This window comes from Pyxicephalus adspersus, chromosome 2 (assembly GCF_032062135.1).
Source record: "Pyxicephalus adspersus chromosome 2, UCB_Pads_2.0, whole genome shotgun sequence".
In the NCBI taxonomy this organism is placed as follows: Eukaryota; Metazoa; Chordata; class Amphibia; order Anura; family Pyxicephalidae; genus Pyxicephalus; species Pyxicephalus adspersus.
The window spans coordinates 131,721,171-131,740,294 of record NC_092859.1 but is presented as its reverse complement, the minus strand read 5'-3'; the positions used below and the strand labels follow the sequence as shown (position 1 = coordinate 131,740,294).

Sequence of the window (19,124 nt, the reverse complement as noted above, 5' to 3'; positions counted from 1 at the left end):
GTCTTCTGACATAATAAACCAAAATTGGTCTGTGTGGCCAGCTGAAAGCTGAACTAAATTAAACACATAAAAACCTGGTGATTTCCTTATTGCAATATAATAATTTTTTTTTTTTTTTACACTCGCCTGTCCTTACTCTTCTACACACAATAGTTCCACTTTAAATATAAATGTTCTTTTCTCTACGCTTATGGCCACATATAAAATGTTTTCAGAAGTTCAGTACAGTGCATAGAAGCATACCATACTATTGGTAAATGGTAATATATTCAGCCCCAACTAAATATAAGAAAAAACTTGTTTAATTAACTAAAACTAATTGTTTTTGGTCGAAATTATGTTATACTATTTACTGATATTTTGTTTTTTACTGATTATTTTCTTACACTTATTAGAGATATAATATTCAGTACTGGTTGTGCCTCTGAAATTATGTTTGTAGAACTTACTATGAGGAAAACTGTGCACTAGCTACTTACTTTTCTGCCTAGTTGAAAATCCATTTAAATATTACCTTTTACAAGGTAATCCACTCAAGACGATTGCAAATTTGGTTTAGTGAAAATTCTGCTTATATTAGCTCATTCTATAGAGGGGGCATTTGAAGAACATTGATTGGTCCATAAAATAGGAGCCAAAATCGCAGTTGCCCTTTTACCCTGGCCATTAGGAAGGTACTGTTCTGTCTTTATTGCAGACTGTGCAGTTCATGGAGAGCTTTGCCTGATTACAGTCTGGACCAGTTTTCATTATTTGTAGGGTTTGTTATATTCTGGAGATAAAAGGTATAACCTGCCATTATATAACTACAAGGTTATATAACTGGAATAATTTCAGTTTTTCACTTTGTGGGATTGTGGAATGCATTAATCATCTTGCACAAGCTAGCTATTGTACAAGTCTTCTGTGGGGAGTGTCCGCTTATAAATAAGTAGCATTGAATTTTTAGGTCAGCAGTGTAAGTGAAACATGTTTAGACTCGTATGTCCCATTTTATGAAATTCTTCTTGACTTCACTCCAGGAGTTCCAAGACACCTAAATGTGGATCAAATCAAGAGTGACCTGATGAAAATAGAGGATGTGCACTCCGTAAAAGACCTTAATGTTTGGTCACTGACCACAGGAAAATCCACTGCCATAATCACTTTACAGCTAAGTAAGTTGTTGATTATTTGTGAATCAATGAAAAAAAGCAAAAAGCTTGGCTGAAAGGATCCTATGATGGAGAATGTTAAATGTGTTTGCAGCCCTGATCAGTCAGCTAGCTATGATAGCTGGTGGATTGCATTCAGTCTGTTGTAGACTTAGGTATATTATAAGTTCCTGTGAAATGAAACTTGATGTGCACTGAATTTAAGTAACAGAACAAAGAACAAATTGTGCACATTTAAATCTATTTTTACTTGTGTTCCCTTTTACTAGACATTGTTTAGGTTTTCATCTGAAGAGACAATCAGTACATTTTTTTCAGTATATGCAGAATTCCCAACGTTCTATCTTTGTAAAAACAATGCAAGCAAAAAAAATACTTTTTGCACTTTTGCAACAGACTTGGGTCCTGTCCATGATCCTTTTTTTATTGCAACAGTTTAGGACAAGCTTTCATGGACTTACCAACTTCTTTCTTACAAGATGTTGGTGGACCGTCAAAAGTTTGCCCTGAGATTTTAAGTGTTGCACATAAAAAGTATCCAAGACAGTATTCATCTTTATCGACCGTGAATCACAAGCGGTGTTGTCAGCCTTGTCCAAGTTCTCTCCTATCATAATAATGTGTTTTTTTTTGTTTTTTGTTTTTTTTTACGCTAATTAAAAAAACAAAACAAAAAAAAAACTGCAATACGGCAGGTTCTTTATTGCATCAGGTTCTTTATTCTTTGTTCCATCTGCAAAAAATAACCTTAGCTGCCTGACTGCAGTTTCATTGCACGCACATGTCTTTGTTTTACCTTAGGCACTGCAATCTTCTTTCTTTTCTTCCTGCTCTTTGGCCATCTTAATTGGCCAGGCTGGGATGATGCAACATCTTTTTAACAAATTAACTCAGTCCCAAGCAGCCACAGGGGAAGCTGGGACGAGTTCGGTATCGCCACATCCTATGCGGAGCTTTGCATGCATAGCCTGACCCTTTTTGCAACAAAAGCTCTGCCTGATCCCAGATTTTGAACTTTCAGTTCCACAATAATTTTAGCTAATTTACATAATATTGAAAATTAACTTTCAAACTTTTTTTTTTTCCTTTTAGATCCTAGTTCTTCATCAAAGTGGGAGGAGGTACAAAACAAGGCCAGGCAGATACTACTAAACACATATGGAATGTACAAGTGCTTTATACAGCTGCAAAGTTACAGGCAAGAACAGAGCACAGCTTGCGCTAACTGTTCCAGTGCCTAAGTCCTATGGACTGCTGCAGCCTTACCACAGACCGAGCAGAATACAGCAATATATACATTCACCTTGAACCCCTTCTGCAGAGGAGATGGTGCCTTCTAAAGCACACTTTTAATAAGAGCCTTTACTGCTGCCAGAAAAAAGGAAATGCACCATTGTGAACTAACAATTTTATAATGCTGTTTACAGTTCTAAGCAAGTTTGCACATTCCTCAGATCTAGGGTAGAGAAATGAAGCCCTAAAGTGAGGATCCAAAGAACACTATTTTGGTGATCATATCTAATGACTTGTTTTACAGAATATATTGTTTATATTGTTTATATATTGTAAGAATCTTTGATAGGACACAATATGTTTCTTCTTAACAGGTGTATCAGCATTTATTTTTTGGCCGACACGATACCTATTCCCTGTCGATGCTTTTCACATTCCTACCAGATAATTACAATGCTTCATAAAACTATCTCCTTCAAATTCCACTTTTATTGGCTTTCTGGTGCAAAGGTTAAAAGTTCAGTTACATTTCAATCCAGATAAAGCAGTCTCCATAAATTTTTACTGCTATCATACACACAGTAGGTTTACAATGGAGCCTCAGGGCGATAATAGAGCAAACTTCTTCCACTTTTCAGTACAGCGACTCCTTCAGCTAGCGCTGTCTTTATAACTTATGAGGGTACATTCACTCAGGTTAATACTGTGACCTGGTTCTTGTGCTATAACCACCATTTATCGAACCTAATAATATATTTAGGTAGTGATTTTTGTGCTGTATAAATTCTCCCAGTTTTGCCTTCCAAACAATAGGTATTTAAGGAAACAATGTTGTATATAAAATTTGCATAGCTAGGCCAGTGTTTACTTTTTAATTTTAGAATTATACAATTTGCTGTGTTGACATGCAGTAGTATTTTCATTACTGAAGAGTGTTCGGTTTGTTTAAACTGTTAAGCCATAAGTTGGCACTGTAGTATTCATAAACATTTAAAGCTGAATTTTAGTAAAATTCCTAAATACATTGTTGTATCTGCAAACACAGCAGGAATTCATCTTTGACCTATGCAAATGTAGCCGCAAAGCACAGTCAGGTACTCTGTACTATGGTAACGCATCCCAACCAAGAGCAGCAGAACACTAATGAGGCGATCATTCTCTCCTGTGTGTATATTTATAGCTAATGCATGAACACTACAGCAGATCCTGATAGCTCCTAGTGCTCTCCACTTCAGCATTTGCTGGGAAGGGGTCCACAGACTTCTTTAGATACTTTACCTTCTTACAGTTTTGTATTTTTTAATAACTCTATAACTACATTGGTTGGAAAGGGCTGCCTGCAGATCAGCTTTTTTGTGTTTCCCAAATGTAAGACTTTTACACAGGCTGAATTTAACTGCCAGTCCATTAACACGATCTGATGTAAAAGTAATGCAGTAACCAAATGATTATTAGCAACTATTTTTTAGGTTTCTGATTGGATGTGGATAGATCTGATATGTTGGCAAATAATCATTGAAAAGTGCATACATCGTGTCATGTTTATTAACCAGCAGATCAAATCTGAGAAGAATTCTGATTACTTTACATTTGCAAAAAGCCCATCACAAGTTAGACTATGCCCTGTTTTTTCCCCTTCAAAGGGTAGAATATGGCCCTGGGTTTGGTTTACCCTATCACAAGGTAGAATATGCTCTGTGTTTTCCCCTTCACAAGGTAAAATATGCCCCATATTTTGTTTTCCCTATCACAAAAAATAGAATATGCCCTGTGTTTGGTTTTCCCCATCACCAAAAGATAGACTATGCATCGTGTTTTCCCCTTCACAAGGTAGAATTTGTCCCGTGTTTGTTTGGTTTTCCCCTTCACGAGTTAGAATGTGTTTTTAGGCTCCTGACCAAATTAATATTCATTTAATAAAATATTTATTCAAATAGTAAAGTGTACTATCAAGAATTTATTACTGCAATAAAACTTGCAAAAGCAACATATTGAAATTGCTGCTCCAGTCTCAAAAATAATAAATCCTGATGACTACAAGGGTTCTTTATTCGATACCATGTACAGACCACAATTATAAAGTAGTCTTTTATAGAAAACTAAGCTCTCATGGATATTACAGTACAAATGTATATACACATCTGCAGATATAGAACTTCATTACAGCATACAAATTGCACCATGTATACAAAGTAGGTATAAGTGTCCAATGAATATTCTTATATTGCAGATTACACTGCTCAGTGGCTTAGAAGGAATAATAGAAGATAATTAAAGGTGGTGTGTTGACTAGCTTTCTGTGTTGATAGGCAAATACGGCTTTTGATATCAGTTTGAAACCTATTATTCAAAATTCACTGACAAATGAAAAACAGTTCTGTATTTTAGACTTGTACTGGCAGAGAAGCAATATTTAATGCAAACAAAAAGCCCTGAGGACTTTGTGGATAGTGTATTCACCTATCCAAGGATGGACACCCATGACCGATAGGATGGACACCCATGACATGTTTGCATTGCCTTCTTGTGCAAACATGTAATACTTTAAAACTCACAAATACAACACACTTGTCCATTCCTTAACATGCATTTCCCCAGGAACATATTAACATGGGGCTGCTCACATTTCAGTATGTTTAAAATGTATAGTGGCTGCTTCCTTTTCATTATATTACTGCCTTCAGATATCTTTGTGACTCAGTAACCTATTGCTAAGTCCACTCCTTAAAAAGGGGACTAGGCAGTTCATTTACAAATGCAAATAATCATCTTGTAAGGGAACTTGCATTTAGACAAATAAATGTGGTAAAAATTCACTTTGTAAAAAATATTTGTAAGAAAATATTTTGCTTGCACGTGATTGAATGGTTCAAGATGCCAAAGCTTCTGCTCTTTCACTAAGCCAGGTGATAATTCACTTGACTATAAGAACAGCCTATAACCCCAGTGTTCTCCCCAGCCCCTTTTAACAGGGTGCACCACCCGGCACTTTTCAGTAACTACCTGTTTTTTTTTTTGGGTGGTTACTGATGAGTTGGGTCACAATACGAGGGCTGCCATACAGCTACAATTTCCTCACACCCTGCTTAAAAAAATGCCTGGGTTGAACACTGTATATCCTCTTAGTAAAACAACCCCAATGCATGACATGGTTAACATACTGGGAAATCCACTATGAATTGGCTCTACTAAAACTGGTATCGTTTAAAGCCTAAATGTACTGGAGTGTGTACACCAAAATATTATATTGGTAACATATTTACATACTTCATTTACTTTACAAGATGGGTATGCAATGTAACACTGAGAATGTAATTTGGTGAAGCAATCCCTAAATTAAAAGCCTGCTTAAGAAATAAATAAAATGTAACCTTGTTCTCCCACCCTGAATGTGTTAAATGCTCATGTTTGCTTACAGTACCAATAAAAAGCAGTTTTTACAAACGTTATCCCTCACTCTCTTGGCAACCAATGCTCTCATCATCCCTCTGATGTTCCAGGTTGTAAGCAGATCCTTGCCATTCCTACAATGATAGACCGTTTGTTCTGCATTGCAGGGAATGACATCAGAGTCTGTTACCACCATATGAAGCACCTAGGAGAAAAGGGACAATTAAGGGATAAGGGAGGTAAAAGTCCTTTTTATAGTATCCTGGATAAAAAAAAAACACTTTTGTAATGTAGCCCAGCTGCAACATTGTTTTTTTTATATCACTTTATGGGTTTAGACTTAATAGTCATATGAAGGCAAACATGCATTCTATACAAATGGGTTAAAGTAGACATATACATTTGTTAAAAAAAATGCATAACGTGGAACTTTACATTAAAATTAGAATTTGAAGAACAGTTAAGCCTTTATTACGGAGCAATTGGCTTTTCTGCAGAACAAGATTCTTAGCTGTCTGCTGGAATATTCCTGACAGCATATGCAGATCAGCATGCAATCCTGGCACCTGCCTAGCCCTGGGATGAATAAACTCTGGTATGCATGCCTGGGAGTTACATTACCCGGACATGTCCAAAGATCCCAAACCAGAAAGAAGACCTGGAGAAGATGTCGGAGCTCACAGGATAACTTGTACACACCACGTTACTGGGGTATAGTTTAGTTTTATTATCTATGTATATCCCTGTAATTTTTTATAGGATAAAAGGTCTCTGGCCTTCAAAGATGGTGGTACAGATGCCAAAGCTTTCTGGAAATGCTCCTGTTTTACACAGGTAGCCTGTAGTTCACTTTCTTGTAAAGCAACTAGGGCAGCCTACAGAAAAACAAAAAAAAAAAAAAATCATGAACATATCCGAATAACACGCTTGCATCTTTATAAAGATCAATAACATTATATTGTAAAGCCTTTCTCAAGTTATTTGTTTTACATGTTAAACAACTTCTTTGACACACAATCTCTAGAACATTCCAAAAACATGAAGTTACGTTAATTGAGGTAGGGACATTAGATTGTGACAAATAGTGAAATGACTATGGACTTTGTACAACATTGTGTAATATGTTGGCGCTATATAAATACTGTGTGATGATAATAATGATAATAGAACAAGAATTTAAGCAAAACTCAACTGGGATACAGATGTTATAAAAAGCCTGGTAAAGGTACTAACCCTGTTTTCACTGGAATAATTTTTTTTGTAATGCATATATACTACAGGCATCGGTGTGATGGGATGACATTTATTCTGAATGGCACCCCAATGCTCTTTGGCCGCAGGCATGCAATGTAAACAGTGCCATTATAAATGCACAGTAGATTGTAAAATGCTGCTTTACAAAATATAGTACTAACCCATTTCTTTGGGTAATGCATGGGCGCTATTGCAGCACATGGTAGACAAACATCTACTGACCTAAAGAATGACTGCAAGACTGAAATGATTCTCACCTCTTTACACAGATTGTGAAGATCAGCACCAGAGTAAAATGTAGTGTCAGCTGCCAGACTTTCGAGGCACACATCATGATGTAACGGCATATTGTTAGTGCAGATTTTCAGGATACAGAGCCGAGCCTGTCACATGAGAGCAAAACCATGAACAAAATACAAACAAATCAAAAGTAATGCAATAAAAAAACAGAAAAAAATTATTTTTTTTGTTTCCACCCTGTTAAATGCTTTTATCTTTTGATACCTTACTAAGTTGTACACCATTATAATTACAGATTGATATCAGCCATTTTCAAGTTGTAGTCACATCAATTTAAATGCTAAAGTATTTGAATGACAGGGAGCTAAATATAGTTAAGAATTACTGAATTCCCATCAGCCTAATGGATCATATGGTTATGGTAAGCAGACCTAGCATCAGATAAATGTTTCCATATTAAGGGCGCCCATACCACACAGTGGGTTAGCAACTAAGGAAACACTCCATCCTGCCTGCAGCAGAAACATGGCATTCTTCCAGATTTCTCCTATATGCAGTCACTTTAAGGGAGGACTAAGCTTTTTATGAAAAATATATATTATAAATTGTTGAACTTTATTGGGATTTAACAGGAATTCATGCAGACTGGTAGGAACGTGCAACCTTCAGGCCATGTAGGCATTGACAAGGAGTTCACAATAGTGACAAAGTGTTAGATCTGCAAAGAAATACTGGACGCTATATACAAGTCTACAAATACATTTTCTAGCTATGAAAGAATAAATGTAGGTAAAGGGTACGTTTACAGGGGAATTTTCAATGAAGATGCAGCAAGACTTTAGTTTTTTTTTTCATCTAAGGCAGGCCAAAGGATAAATATGTTGATCTGAATTTTTAGCTATTGAGAAAAAATAACCATTTGTGGACAATCACTGTTTAAGAATGTAATAATGTGTTGGCTCTACCATGTGTTATGCTGCCACCTACAGGAGGATGGACAAAAGACAAGGTTACCCAGATAATCTATAATACAATGCCACAATTATTTTAGCATAGTTTCCTAAAAAAAAATGGTTTTCTGGATCAAAACTTTGTTATTCAGTTGGAAAGCCAAAATCCTGAAGGTCTCCCCAGTGAGTTGGTGAATTCAGGCTTTTCAGTTGCTTGAAATATTGGGGTTTTCTTTGTGTCAACCCTGCCCGTCACATACCTATATTTATAAATTATCCCCCCATAAATGTTACCTAAATTCATTCAATTATCAGAATACATAGAAATTACTATTGTGACTTATGACAACTGGCCACAAGGTGGAAGAATGAGCTATTGTTTTAACAGGCATTCAAATGAGAAATGTAGAATGATTTTTGGCAGCGAACATGCAGCCGAATTGATGGGAATAATTTATAAATATACCAATTTGAGTTTTTTTTTTTTTTTTTTTTCAAGAGACATAAGATACATAGATAGTCTGTATTTTTCAAGGCTTATTGTTGTGTTTCTGGAAGAAAAAGGAAATTACCACAATGGTACCCACACTGCTGTTTTTCCAGTGACAAGGGATATTGGTTTATACATGTCATGAATCTACCATTTGCAAATTGGGTACTGATACAGGGCCTTGAGGTCCAGAGCTGAGCAGCAATGCTTTGGCTGATAATTACCTTTTCATCTGGTGGTGGAATATAAAGCAGTTTATCCAGTCTGCCAGGTCGCAGTAAAGCATCATCCAGAACATCCGGCCTGTTTGTAGCTGCTACGATCATTACTGATTTGTTTATTACCTCCTGGAACTCCACCTGGGTGTGGAACATTTTAAAATAACATTTCAAGTGATGAGAATGTTTAATTGAGGTAATTCTGTAATAAATTATTAACTAATATTATCCAACAAACATTGCTTCCTGGTAGATTTCTATTTTAAAAAGCAGGCTCTGCCCTTTAATTATATTTTCCTTATGCTGACGTTCAGGTTATGAATCACTGCTCTGCATTTTACAATACTTATGCAGTTCTGTGCACAGGTTTTTCTGACAATTATCAAGTTAACACCATTGTTTGGTTTGATCATTACTTGCTTTGACCTTTATCATACAGGCAGACTGCACAAAGTCTTTGTATACAGCTTCAATGCAGTTTGTTTATATGAATACAGCCAAGTATGGATACTCACTAGACAATGACAAGCCTAAAATACATCTGAACCTAAAAAAAATATCTTTTCACACAACTTTATATGTGATGTCTGCATCAGAATGTATTACCTTTATTTTATCATGATGATCCTACCACTAACACACTCTCTGGACTAAGGTGACAATGCTTACTCGCTCCACTGGAGGAGAAGCATTGTACCCAAAGAACAAGATGTCTGTTGGGACAACAGAACACCCACGCCCCCCCCCCACATCGGGCTTTAGGTGGACCTAGATTTATTTACATACAAATGGGTCCATGTTTAAAACCATGATGGAGGGGAGAGGGTTGTCTACCTCTATTATGTATTCCCTGTCTAGCATCCGCCATAAGTGATTTTCCCTTCTTGCTCCACTAAACTAGTGACATGCCACAGATGCAGCTTTTCCCACCTTTAGCCATTCGGACTCCTGAAAAGGTTCCCTCACTACCCACATGACACAAGCTTCCTAACTAACATGGTAATTCTTTTCATTATCAGTCTTCGGATTGAAGGCTGTGCTTTCAAGGGATTTGGAGGAAACATGCCCAGAGACAGGAAGGCTGCAGAAATATACATAAGAACATCCAGGGCACCAATATCTAATATATATTCACCTGTGCAAGACATAAAGGGTCACCTTGCTTCAAGCTTAGATGGCTATATGATGATCAGAACAGCCAGGTGAACAGGACTAGGGGTCTGCTAACAGAGCAGTGGATCTGACATTCAGAACACAGGGGATTAAATCACTGCTAATTCTAGTAATAGTTAGCCACCTTCAACTGGACTTCTGCTGGTCATGTTGAAGATGTTTTGTAGCCTTCCAAGTTGTTCAGAGTACATGAAGTAGCCTGGAAGGCTATAAAACATCTTCAACATTACAAGAACATGTCCAGTTGAATGTGACTAACTACTACTAGGTATATAATGACCTGGATCAATGGTAACCTTAACTGACATATTGCCAATCACTGCTGTTAAAAAGACATGGAACTGGAAGATTACCCACCATTAAAGGCTTTTTACTTTGATTAAAACATTTAATTTTAGCGTACAGGCGTGCTTTAAAGGCAGCCCAGGAAGCGGTAATGAACCCTCAGCTTCCTTGGCCACAGTCAAATGTTTTAAACAGAACATTAGATTTTTTTATTTATGATATCCTTTACCTACTATTTGGAAATAATGATTATTTTATTTTCCTCTCTACATAACACAGACACGCTGTTCTGATTTGTGTATGATAAGTACAATTTTCTTTGAATATTGATTCTTTTCCTATTGATATTTTAGTATGTCGTAGCACATCATGACTTCTTCTCTATTCCGACGTGCAACTGTGTACACTACAGATCATTTCACAGCCTGCTGGAAAAGTACTTCCACAAATCAATGATTGATTTGCAATGGTATAGCTGTCAATGTAAAATGCCATTTCTGCTCTCTGTACTGATAATCACATCTACCTATTTCAGAACAGAAGGAAAATCGATACAAAATATTATTTTAAACCAACAAACTTTTTTTTCAAGTTTTTGTGATCTTTCATGTTTCTAATCAAACTGACCGGAAAACTTACAGGTTCATTATGGCAGTTATTATCACTGCCCTCCAAAAGTTTCTGTTTCCCTCTGCGTTCTGTAGTTTTCAGCCCAACGCCGTCTAGTTCATTCAAGAGAACAGAAAGGATTCTCTCCTGAACACCAGAACCTGTCTTGCCTTCTGACCGACACCCTACTATAGCATCAATCTCATCAAGAAAAACAATTGCCGGTGTGCTTGCTCTTGCCTGTCTGAAAAGCTGCAGAGATAAAGAGAACCACCATATAAATGTATGAAAAACTGGAAACAAAATAACTTTCTCAAAACTTTAGAAGAAAAAAAAAAAACCTGTAAACCTTAAACCTGTGCCATGTAATATTTACCTGTGCTAAAGTCTTTTCTGAGTCGCCTACATATGGTGAGAAGAGATCAGCACCACTGACTGAGAAAAAGGCACAATGGCAGCTTGTCGCCAAAGCTTTCACTAGCGTGGTTTTAGCACATCCAGGGGGGCCATAGAGCAGAACTCCTTTTGGTAGAGTGAGACCCATTCTCAGAAAAGCTTCAGGATACTTCATAGGCCACTCAATGCACTAGACAAAGTAATGAAAAAGAAAAAAGAAAATAGTGTCCATTAAATGAATTATTCTGTACAGAAGCTGCCAGTCTCTTGAATGGCAATAAATTCAGGACAATGATTGAGGAAAGCTTGTTTCTGTCTGCCAGAGATCTGAGAGTGGGATAAAAGTTCTCCTTCCAGCGGTGCAATGACTCTAAATAAACTGCTAAAGCTACACTGTAGTAGTTCAAAGGAAATCATTTACATTGTGTTGGACCCCCAAAATGAGTAACTGTGGGCTTTATTAGCTTGCATGGAGCTTGAATTACTTGAGGAAGTTGAAACTTGTTATTTATTATCCTACTAGCTGCAAATACAGCAATTTTGCATACATGGCTGGATTCAGACCCAACTTAGGACTTTTTGTTGCTGGTATTTAATATAGCTTGGATTGAGGTCTCATTAGACAAAGATGCCCGAGTCAGTAAGGTTTTTGATATTTGTGAGTCATTTAAAGATACTTACTATTATTGTAATAATACAATCTTTTGAATAAACATCTTGGTATATTATGAGAGTGATTTTAAAAGGTCCCTGGTAACTTTTGATGTGATTGAAAATTACTGAATATTTTGTAAGTTTTTTTTACTGTTAACCTCTACAGCCTGTATACCCCATTACATGTACAAATACCTTTTATTCATTGAGTATTAATGCTTTAGTAAATGTATCTTTTGCTATATATATATAAATATATATATATATATATATATATATATATATATATAATGTCTTGGAATGGCATCAACAAGGCCCAAATCTAAATTGAATTGGAAATCTGTGGCATTACTAGATAACTGCTATGCACCAATTCAACTCATGTAACCTGGAGACACATAGGTAGTACTGCAGAAATTGGGGCAGTTTTGCGTGGAAGAATGGGTAAAAATTTCAATGGCTGGATGTGGTAAGCTATTGGAGACATACCCAGGAGACTTACAGCTTTAATTGCAGCAACGGGTGGCCCTACAAAGTACTGACTTACAAGTATTTTATGTAGTACTACATATACACACTCATACTACATCGTACCCTCAGTGTAGAAGGTTCGGATACTTTTTATAAGAAAGTAATTGATGTACAGTTTATGTAGGTATTCCTTATATTTATTAAACTTGTATGCTATAATTAGACCATCCCATCTGCTTTAATGTCTGGATTTTATACCAACATATAAAGTTTGTAAAAAAAACTCAATTCCTAAATTTTGGAAGAAAAGGTCTTTTGTTTCTAATCCGAAAAAACAGTAGTACTGTAACAATATTTGTAAGATTTGCTGCAGATGTTAAGAATCCCTGTACATAGCTTCTTTACCTGTTTAAGTAAGCGTTTAACATCTTCCAGGCCACCAATCTGTTCCCAGTGGATAGGCTTAAACTCCACTTGTCCGATTGCACTACGGGCAGTGGAAGGTCGGATCTTTTTAATGGCTTCATAAAAATGTGTCCTAGTGACTTGATTGTCGGAATTGTCCTGAAATTAAACAGGAATATCATAAATAAAATAGTTTCTTTATTAGTCAAAGCAAGCAATTTTTTTAAGCTGAACTCAAGCCTCACTCAGTCTTGCACAGCACATATGCAAATTTTTTAAGGGGGAAAAATTAATTAAATAAAAAAAAAAAATATATATATATATATATATATATATATATGTTTTGTGTGTGTGACTTTACACATAAATTGAACAATGATAGTTGTACTTTATGTAGCAACTCTGCTAAAACAAGTTATACCTGGCCAAAAGTCCTTGAAGCCATTTCTCTTACCTGGTGTACCTGGAATACAGCTTGCATTGCAGCTTCACGGCACAGTGCGGTGAGATCAGCCCCTACATAACCCACAGTCATGTCAGCCAGGACCCCAACATCCACATCACTACTGACAGGCATACTGGATATAAGTACTTCAAGAATGGCTCGTCTCTGACCGAGTGTGGGAGTTCCAATAATAACCTGCAGAAAAGAAAAAGATTATTTACAATTCTTTCTTATTAGGCTAAAAGTATTCATTAAAAATAAAAATATGTTATGCCAAAAAATGAGATTTGATATGAAAACAGAATCTTGCAGCACAAAACCTTTTCTTTAAAGTCAACTGCAGAGAATGAAATTCTGCCAGTGTACTATTCCCCAATTTTAAAGCTGAAGTTTAATGTGTTTACCATAATAATGAGGAAGGGGGAGAGTTTTGTTCTTTTAGTTTTTATTACATATTTTACATTGGATTAAGTGATTTCATCAACAATTTTCTCTATGGAATGCAGACAGCTAATTTTCTTTTATCATTGTGTTAAGCACAGAAATGATTTTCTCAACAGCTTTTGAACATAGGTGACCATATCCTGGATAAGATCCCCTTATTTTCCCAGCCTTTGTAAAAGTAAATTTGTAAGGAAAGTAGGTAGCTAAATGTAATCCAGAATTGATAGAAGGCTTTAATAGGCTTACTGGTCATTTCAGCATTACCTAAGGCTACCTGATTCACTACCAGGTCAGTCCTACCTAATGACAGCTTGTTTAAAGTGACACTCCCATACAGATTCATCTTAACATGCAAACTCAAGTTGAATTTACCTTTAAAGGTTGCAAGAAAACTTACAGAAGGTCACTGAAAGATTTTAAAAAGTTGTTTAACAACTTGCTGCACTCCTATGCTTTTAATGTACATTTTCTTTTAAATCTTGAAGTACACGTGGCTTTTCATACTAACATCTACAAGATGAAAGCTATATGAACAAGTCCTTGGATTATCACTGGTTATATCATAATTAACATTTTTACCTCCCTGTCGAATCTCCCTGGTCGTCTCAGTGCAGAATCTATGGCATCGGGACGGTTGGAGGCAGCAACAATAACCATTTTGTTATCACTGTGAATCCCATCCATAAGTGTCAGAAGCTGAGCAACTATGCGGTTTTCTGGGGCATTACTTGAGCTTCCACGTTTAGGACACAGAGACTCAATCTCATCAATAAATAGGATGCACGGACCTCCACGAGAAATGTCTCTGGCTCTCTCAAAATGCTTTCTTAAATTTTCCTCACTCTCTCCAGGTCTTGACCCATGAATCGCCGGGCCATTCAGGCTAATTAGATAAGCACCAACTTGACTCGCAACAGCTTTTACGAGAAGAGTTTTTCCAACTCCAGGAGGACCAACTAAGAGAAGACCTTTGGGACAGGTTAAACCTAGTTTAGTTAAAGTATTTTGATACTGGAAAGGAAACTTGATGATCTCACAGAGAGAGACAAATACTTCATCCATTCCTGCAATTTTGTACTGAGGAGCATTGTCCACTGTGTGCTTGTACCACTCCAGCGTTATGGTTTCTTTAATGTTCACACTTGTTTTTGCAGTTATTAAGCCGGCACCATCAGTTACCGGGTCCATGTCTATTATATCCACAATACCAACTGGACAGTCATTGGTCATTTTTACCACATAACCAGGTAATACATACACATTTCTGAGCACGTCTCTTACTACATCATGGAGCATCGCTGGTGAAATAGCTAATTTTACTTCCAAATTCCTCAGTACCACTTTCACAGTCACCTTTTTTAACTTAATCGGGTTTAAAACTTTTAAAGAACTTAAACAAACACCCGAACTTGTGCAGTCTAATGTGGAATTAGGCAATGTAGAACACATGGTGTCAATTTGGAGAAAGCCGTCAGAAAGGTCTTTTCTTGGCCAAGTTGTGCACAGACAGCTGCCACTTGGTAATGATATCAGGATTGGGAAACCGATTTTAGCTCCCAGATGAGACATAGCTTTGGGTCCCAATCTACATCGCTGGGTTCCATGGTCTTCATGATCTAGAGGTAACAGCTTAAGCCCCAAGTCCATCTGTAACAAAATAACATTATTTTATTATGAAACAGGATATATTATAATATTATATAGCGCCAACATATTACACAGCGCTGAACATTAAATAGGGGTAGCAAATGACAGACAGTGACACAGGAGGAGAGGACCCTGCCCAGAAGAGCATACAATCTAGGAGGTGGGGGAAGTATCACACAATAGGAAGGGGATATGAAGTGGGGGAAAGTAGTGAGACAGAATAAGACAGGTAGGTAAGTTTAAAAAAAATGGGTTTTGAGAGTAGGAGCGAGTAGGGCAAGGAAAACTGTTCCAGAGAGTCCGGAAGGCTCTAGAAAAGTCCTGGAGGTGTGCGTGTGATAAGGTTATGAGTGAGGAAGTCAGTAGTAGGTCATTGGAGGAGCGAAGGGTGCGGCTAGGGGAGTATTTTTCTACCAGGTCAGAAAGGTAGGTAACATCACTGTCAAATAATGGGTAGCAATATTTATCATTATCCATGTATATAGCATGGTCACTGTAGCACTTTACAGAATCTATAATCATGTCACTAGCTTTTCCTTAGAGCAGCTCACAATTGTATTTTGCTACCATGGGCATAACCTAATGTCCCTTAGTTGAAGCGAAACTAAAATTCAAAATGAAAAAAAATGTGAGCAATTGTGTGTCCAATCTCCTTCTGCACATGTGCAAAACAGAGCGGTTAGTCATTTACATTTGTGGAATACCCACTGAGGTGCCCAATCAGAACAAGAATGGGCGCTTCGACCTAGGTATCCCAGGAGGCTGTGGGATTACCTGCCAATCTGTAAATCAGTAAAATGAAAATCAAAATTTAAAAAAATGTGAGCAAGAATGTCGTTTACTGCAAAAGGGACAGGCCATGTCTTTTTTGCAATAAAATAAACATACCTGCCTGAACGCAATTTTTAAATTTAACTCAGCTGTCTTCGCTCCATCATGGCTGCTGCCATCTTTACCCAGTCTTCTTCTGGGTTCCGGATCTTTGGCCATCTTTGTTGGCCAGGGCGGAACAACAGAAAGTGTTAATTCACTTTCAGAGTCTCGGCAAGGATATGCCGGTTGCCCAGCATTGTACACCGAGCTGTGCATTTTAGAAAGGATTACGAACAGGAGGGGAAGTATGATTTATTGCAGAAGGGACATTGGCTGCAATTTTGGATTAGATCCATTTTAAAGAGCTTGATAATAATTACGGGGGATTGATTAACCTACTGGTATGTTTTTGAGTTGTGGGAAGAGACTGGAGTACCCAGACAAATCCAAGAAAGATCCCTGGTTGAGATTTGATTTGGGGACCCTAGTAATACAAGTATGAGCCCCTATGGAAATTTTCTTTCTAAAGTATTAATTCCTCCTGTCATAATTATAAAATAAGGTTTGGGTTAGAGCTGTACTTTAGGTTTCAGAGCTGAGCCTGTAATCCAGCCACTGTGTTCTTGCTACAAATATGGGAACCTCATAATATTAAACACAACAATAACTAACCTGAGCACAGTGCATGAAGCTGAGGTCAGTATAAATCTATATAAAGCATAAAAAAGTCTAGAAGGAAGTACAATCACATTTATCCCAGCAATAACATACCATACACACATGTGTTCCTCCAGCAACAACTTCCTGGGTCAATGACACGTGACCCCGCTGCATGCTGGGAGATGTAGTTTCAGGCTTCTGATCCAATGGAGGCTCGCTCAGCCAATCACCTGAGAGTAGTAAGCTAACATAGAGTTGTTAGGATGCTGTTCTTTTACTCTCACAGCTGTAGAACAACAAATCATCTGGTCTATTGATGCAAACATGAAGCATGGGGTTGTGTTTTGGCAGCTTTGTTTACAGCCACCGATGTTTTAGTTCTTCCTTATAAAAAGCTTGATAATTGTAACGCTTCTATTTGACCAGCAGGTGGCAGCCGCACTGCGCTCACTTCAGCTATATTGAATTATTCTGTGTGCTGGCTCCATGTGTGCAAGAATACAAAGTGCTGCATGCAATGAGAATTCAAGAGGAACTATACTTAAAAATAAAAAAATAAAAACACACTTAACTTCAACCTCCCAGGGCAGTACCATCACTCCAGGAGTGTCCGGCATCGGGTCTTCGTCAGCATCTGTCCTGGAGCCGGCGCTCCGGGCGCTGCCATCTTTGTCTTCTCTTCTGAGTTCTTAATCCTACGTCAGCCGACCCAGGCGCGTAGAATAAAAAATTTTGCCGATCTCATTGCGCATGCGTGAGATCGGCAAATTTTTCTCTTTGAGCAAAAAGTCTCCTTCTCCGGGTACGTGCAGAAGGAGCGCCCAAGAGCTTCCCGGGATGCATGACGTAGGTATCCTGGGAGGCTTTGCGCTCCCATTCATTCTCGACCGCCTAGGCGGCCAAGAATTAGGGAGCAGTGCTGCTTCCTTTTTTTTCTTTTTTTTTTTTAAGTTGTGTTGCAACTAAAAAAAAAACTGAATTTTTAGGTTCTCTACCCTTTTAGGTAAGTGAAAATTCTGAGTTTAGGTACGCTTTAAAGGAAAGAAAGTAAAACGAAAATATTCTTACATTTAGATGGTGGATTGAAAAAGGTTTCCTACAATTACGAGATACAATAGATGTAAGAGGAATGCTAATTTTCAATACTTATGCAGTAAAAGGGAGCTCCTGGGAAGTGAGTATTTCAGATATAGGCAGTTGAAATCATCTCTTCCAAACTCAGATTAGGTGTCCCTCCTTTCTGCTCTACAACATTTGAGAGCTCGTGCAGATCCTTTAGCAGACACCAAGGGCCAAATCTCTTTTATTTATGGAGCCATATTGGCTCTGGTTGCAAAACTCTCCTACGTGCGTGCGTGGGAAGCAGATCTGGGTAAGACTTGGGAGTTGGAGGAGTGGAGTGAGTTAGCCCATTCCCTGTCGAAAGTGTCCTTTAATTCCTCGCTGGTTGAAGCATATTACAAAGAGCTCTTACGACGGTATTTAGTCCCAGAGAGAAAAGCCAAATACAAGCCCTCTTCTTCTCCCCTCTGTTTTAGAGGGTGTGGTGCAAGAGGTTCGATGGAACACTAAAAATAAGGGGAAGATTTGTTACTTTCAGTGTTCAATCCAGAATGTTTTTCAAGCTGGGTGGAAAGAAGCTGTAGGCGGATGAAAGCCCCTGTATTGTGACCCAACTTATCAGTAACCATCCAAAACCAGCCGGGTGGTTACTGTGCCAGGGGGTGCGCCCAGCTAAAATGGGCTGGGAGAACACTGACTTTTATATATGTGTTAAAAAAAATAATTCAAGGGAACAAGCAGTCTTACCACCCAAAATTAAATATTTGGTGATAGGTCTGCTGTTAATTAATAATGTACACATTCATTTGTTATATTTCTTACATTTGGCTTTTTATTTTCTTGTGCTTTGATTACTGTGACCACAGACGCAGGCATACACGTTTACCCTGTCTGCATGCTGTGCTTTACAGCATATTGGGCAACATGTATGCATCCCAGAAGTAAGCAGCTAATGAGAAAGTGATCTCTGTAAAGTGCTGGGAAAAGGAAGACCCTTTCAATCTTTAACTAAGACCTTACAGTGACCCCATTTCTTCATGATCTCACCCACCCAACTGTGACATTTGTGAAAAGCAGAATCTAGAGAGTTTCCAATGCTTTTTTTCAGTCCTCATGCAGATGCATTGCTCT

General features: G+C 37.7%; 2 protein-coding genes across 2 annotated transcripts in view; one reads left to right on the top strand and one right to left on the bottom strand.

Annotated features, from left to right (window-relative positions):
- SLC30A4 (solute carrier family 30 member 4) overlaps positions 1-4,149 on the top strand; it is a gene marked incomplete in the record, with an annotated part of 10,196 nt that extends 6,047 nt beyond the window's left edge. Inside the window, 2 exon segments of the mRNA XM_072399102.1 lie at positions 1,023-1,157; positions 2,247-4,149. Of these exon segments, the coding sequence (XP_072255203.1) occupies positions 1,023-1,157; positions 2,247-2,395 (284 nt within the window).
- Positions 4,150-4,329: 180 nt separating this feature from the next.
- Positions 4,330-17,599, bottom strand: AFG2B (AFG2 AAA ATPase homolog B). The gene is made up of 9 exons (XM_072402417.1): positions 17,043-17,599; positions 14,391-15,458; positions 13,377-13,562; positions 12,923-13,081; positions 11,373-11,582; positions 11,027-11,248; positions 8,936-9,070; positions 7,289-7,414; positions 4,330-6,652 (listed from the first exon to the last, which is right to left on the bottom strand). Exons 1-9 carry the CDS (start codon positions 17,103-17,105, stop codon positions 6,509-6,511), a joined length of 2,313 nt encoding a protein of 770 aa, XP_072258518.1. The 5' UTR covers positions 17,106-17,599; the 3' UTR covers positions 4,330-6,508.
- Between the last annotated feature and the right edge of the window lie 1,525 nt (positions 17,600-19,124).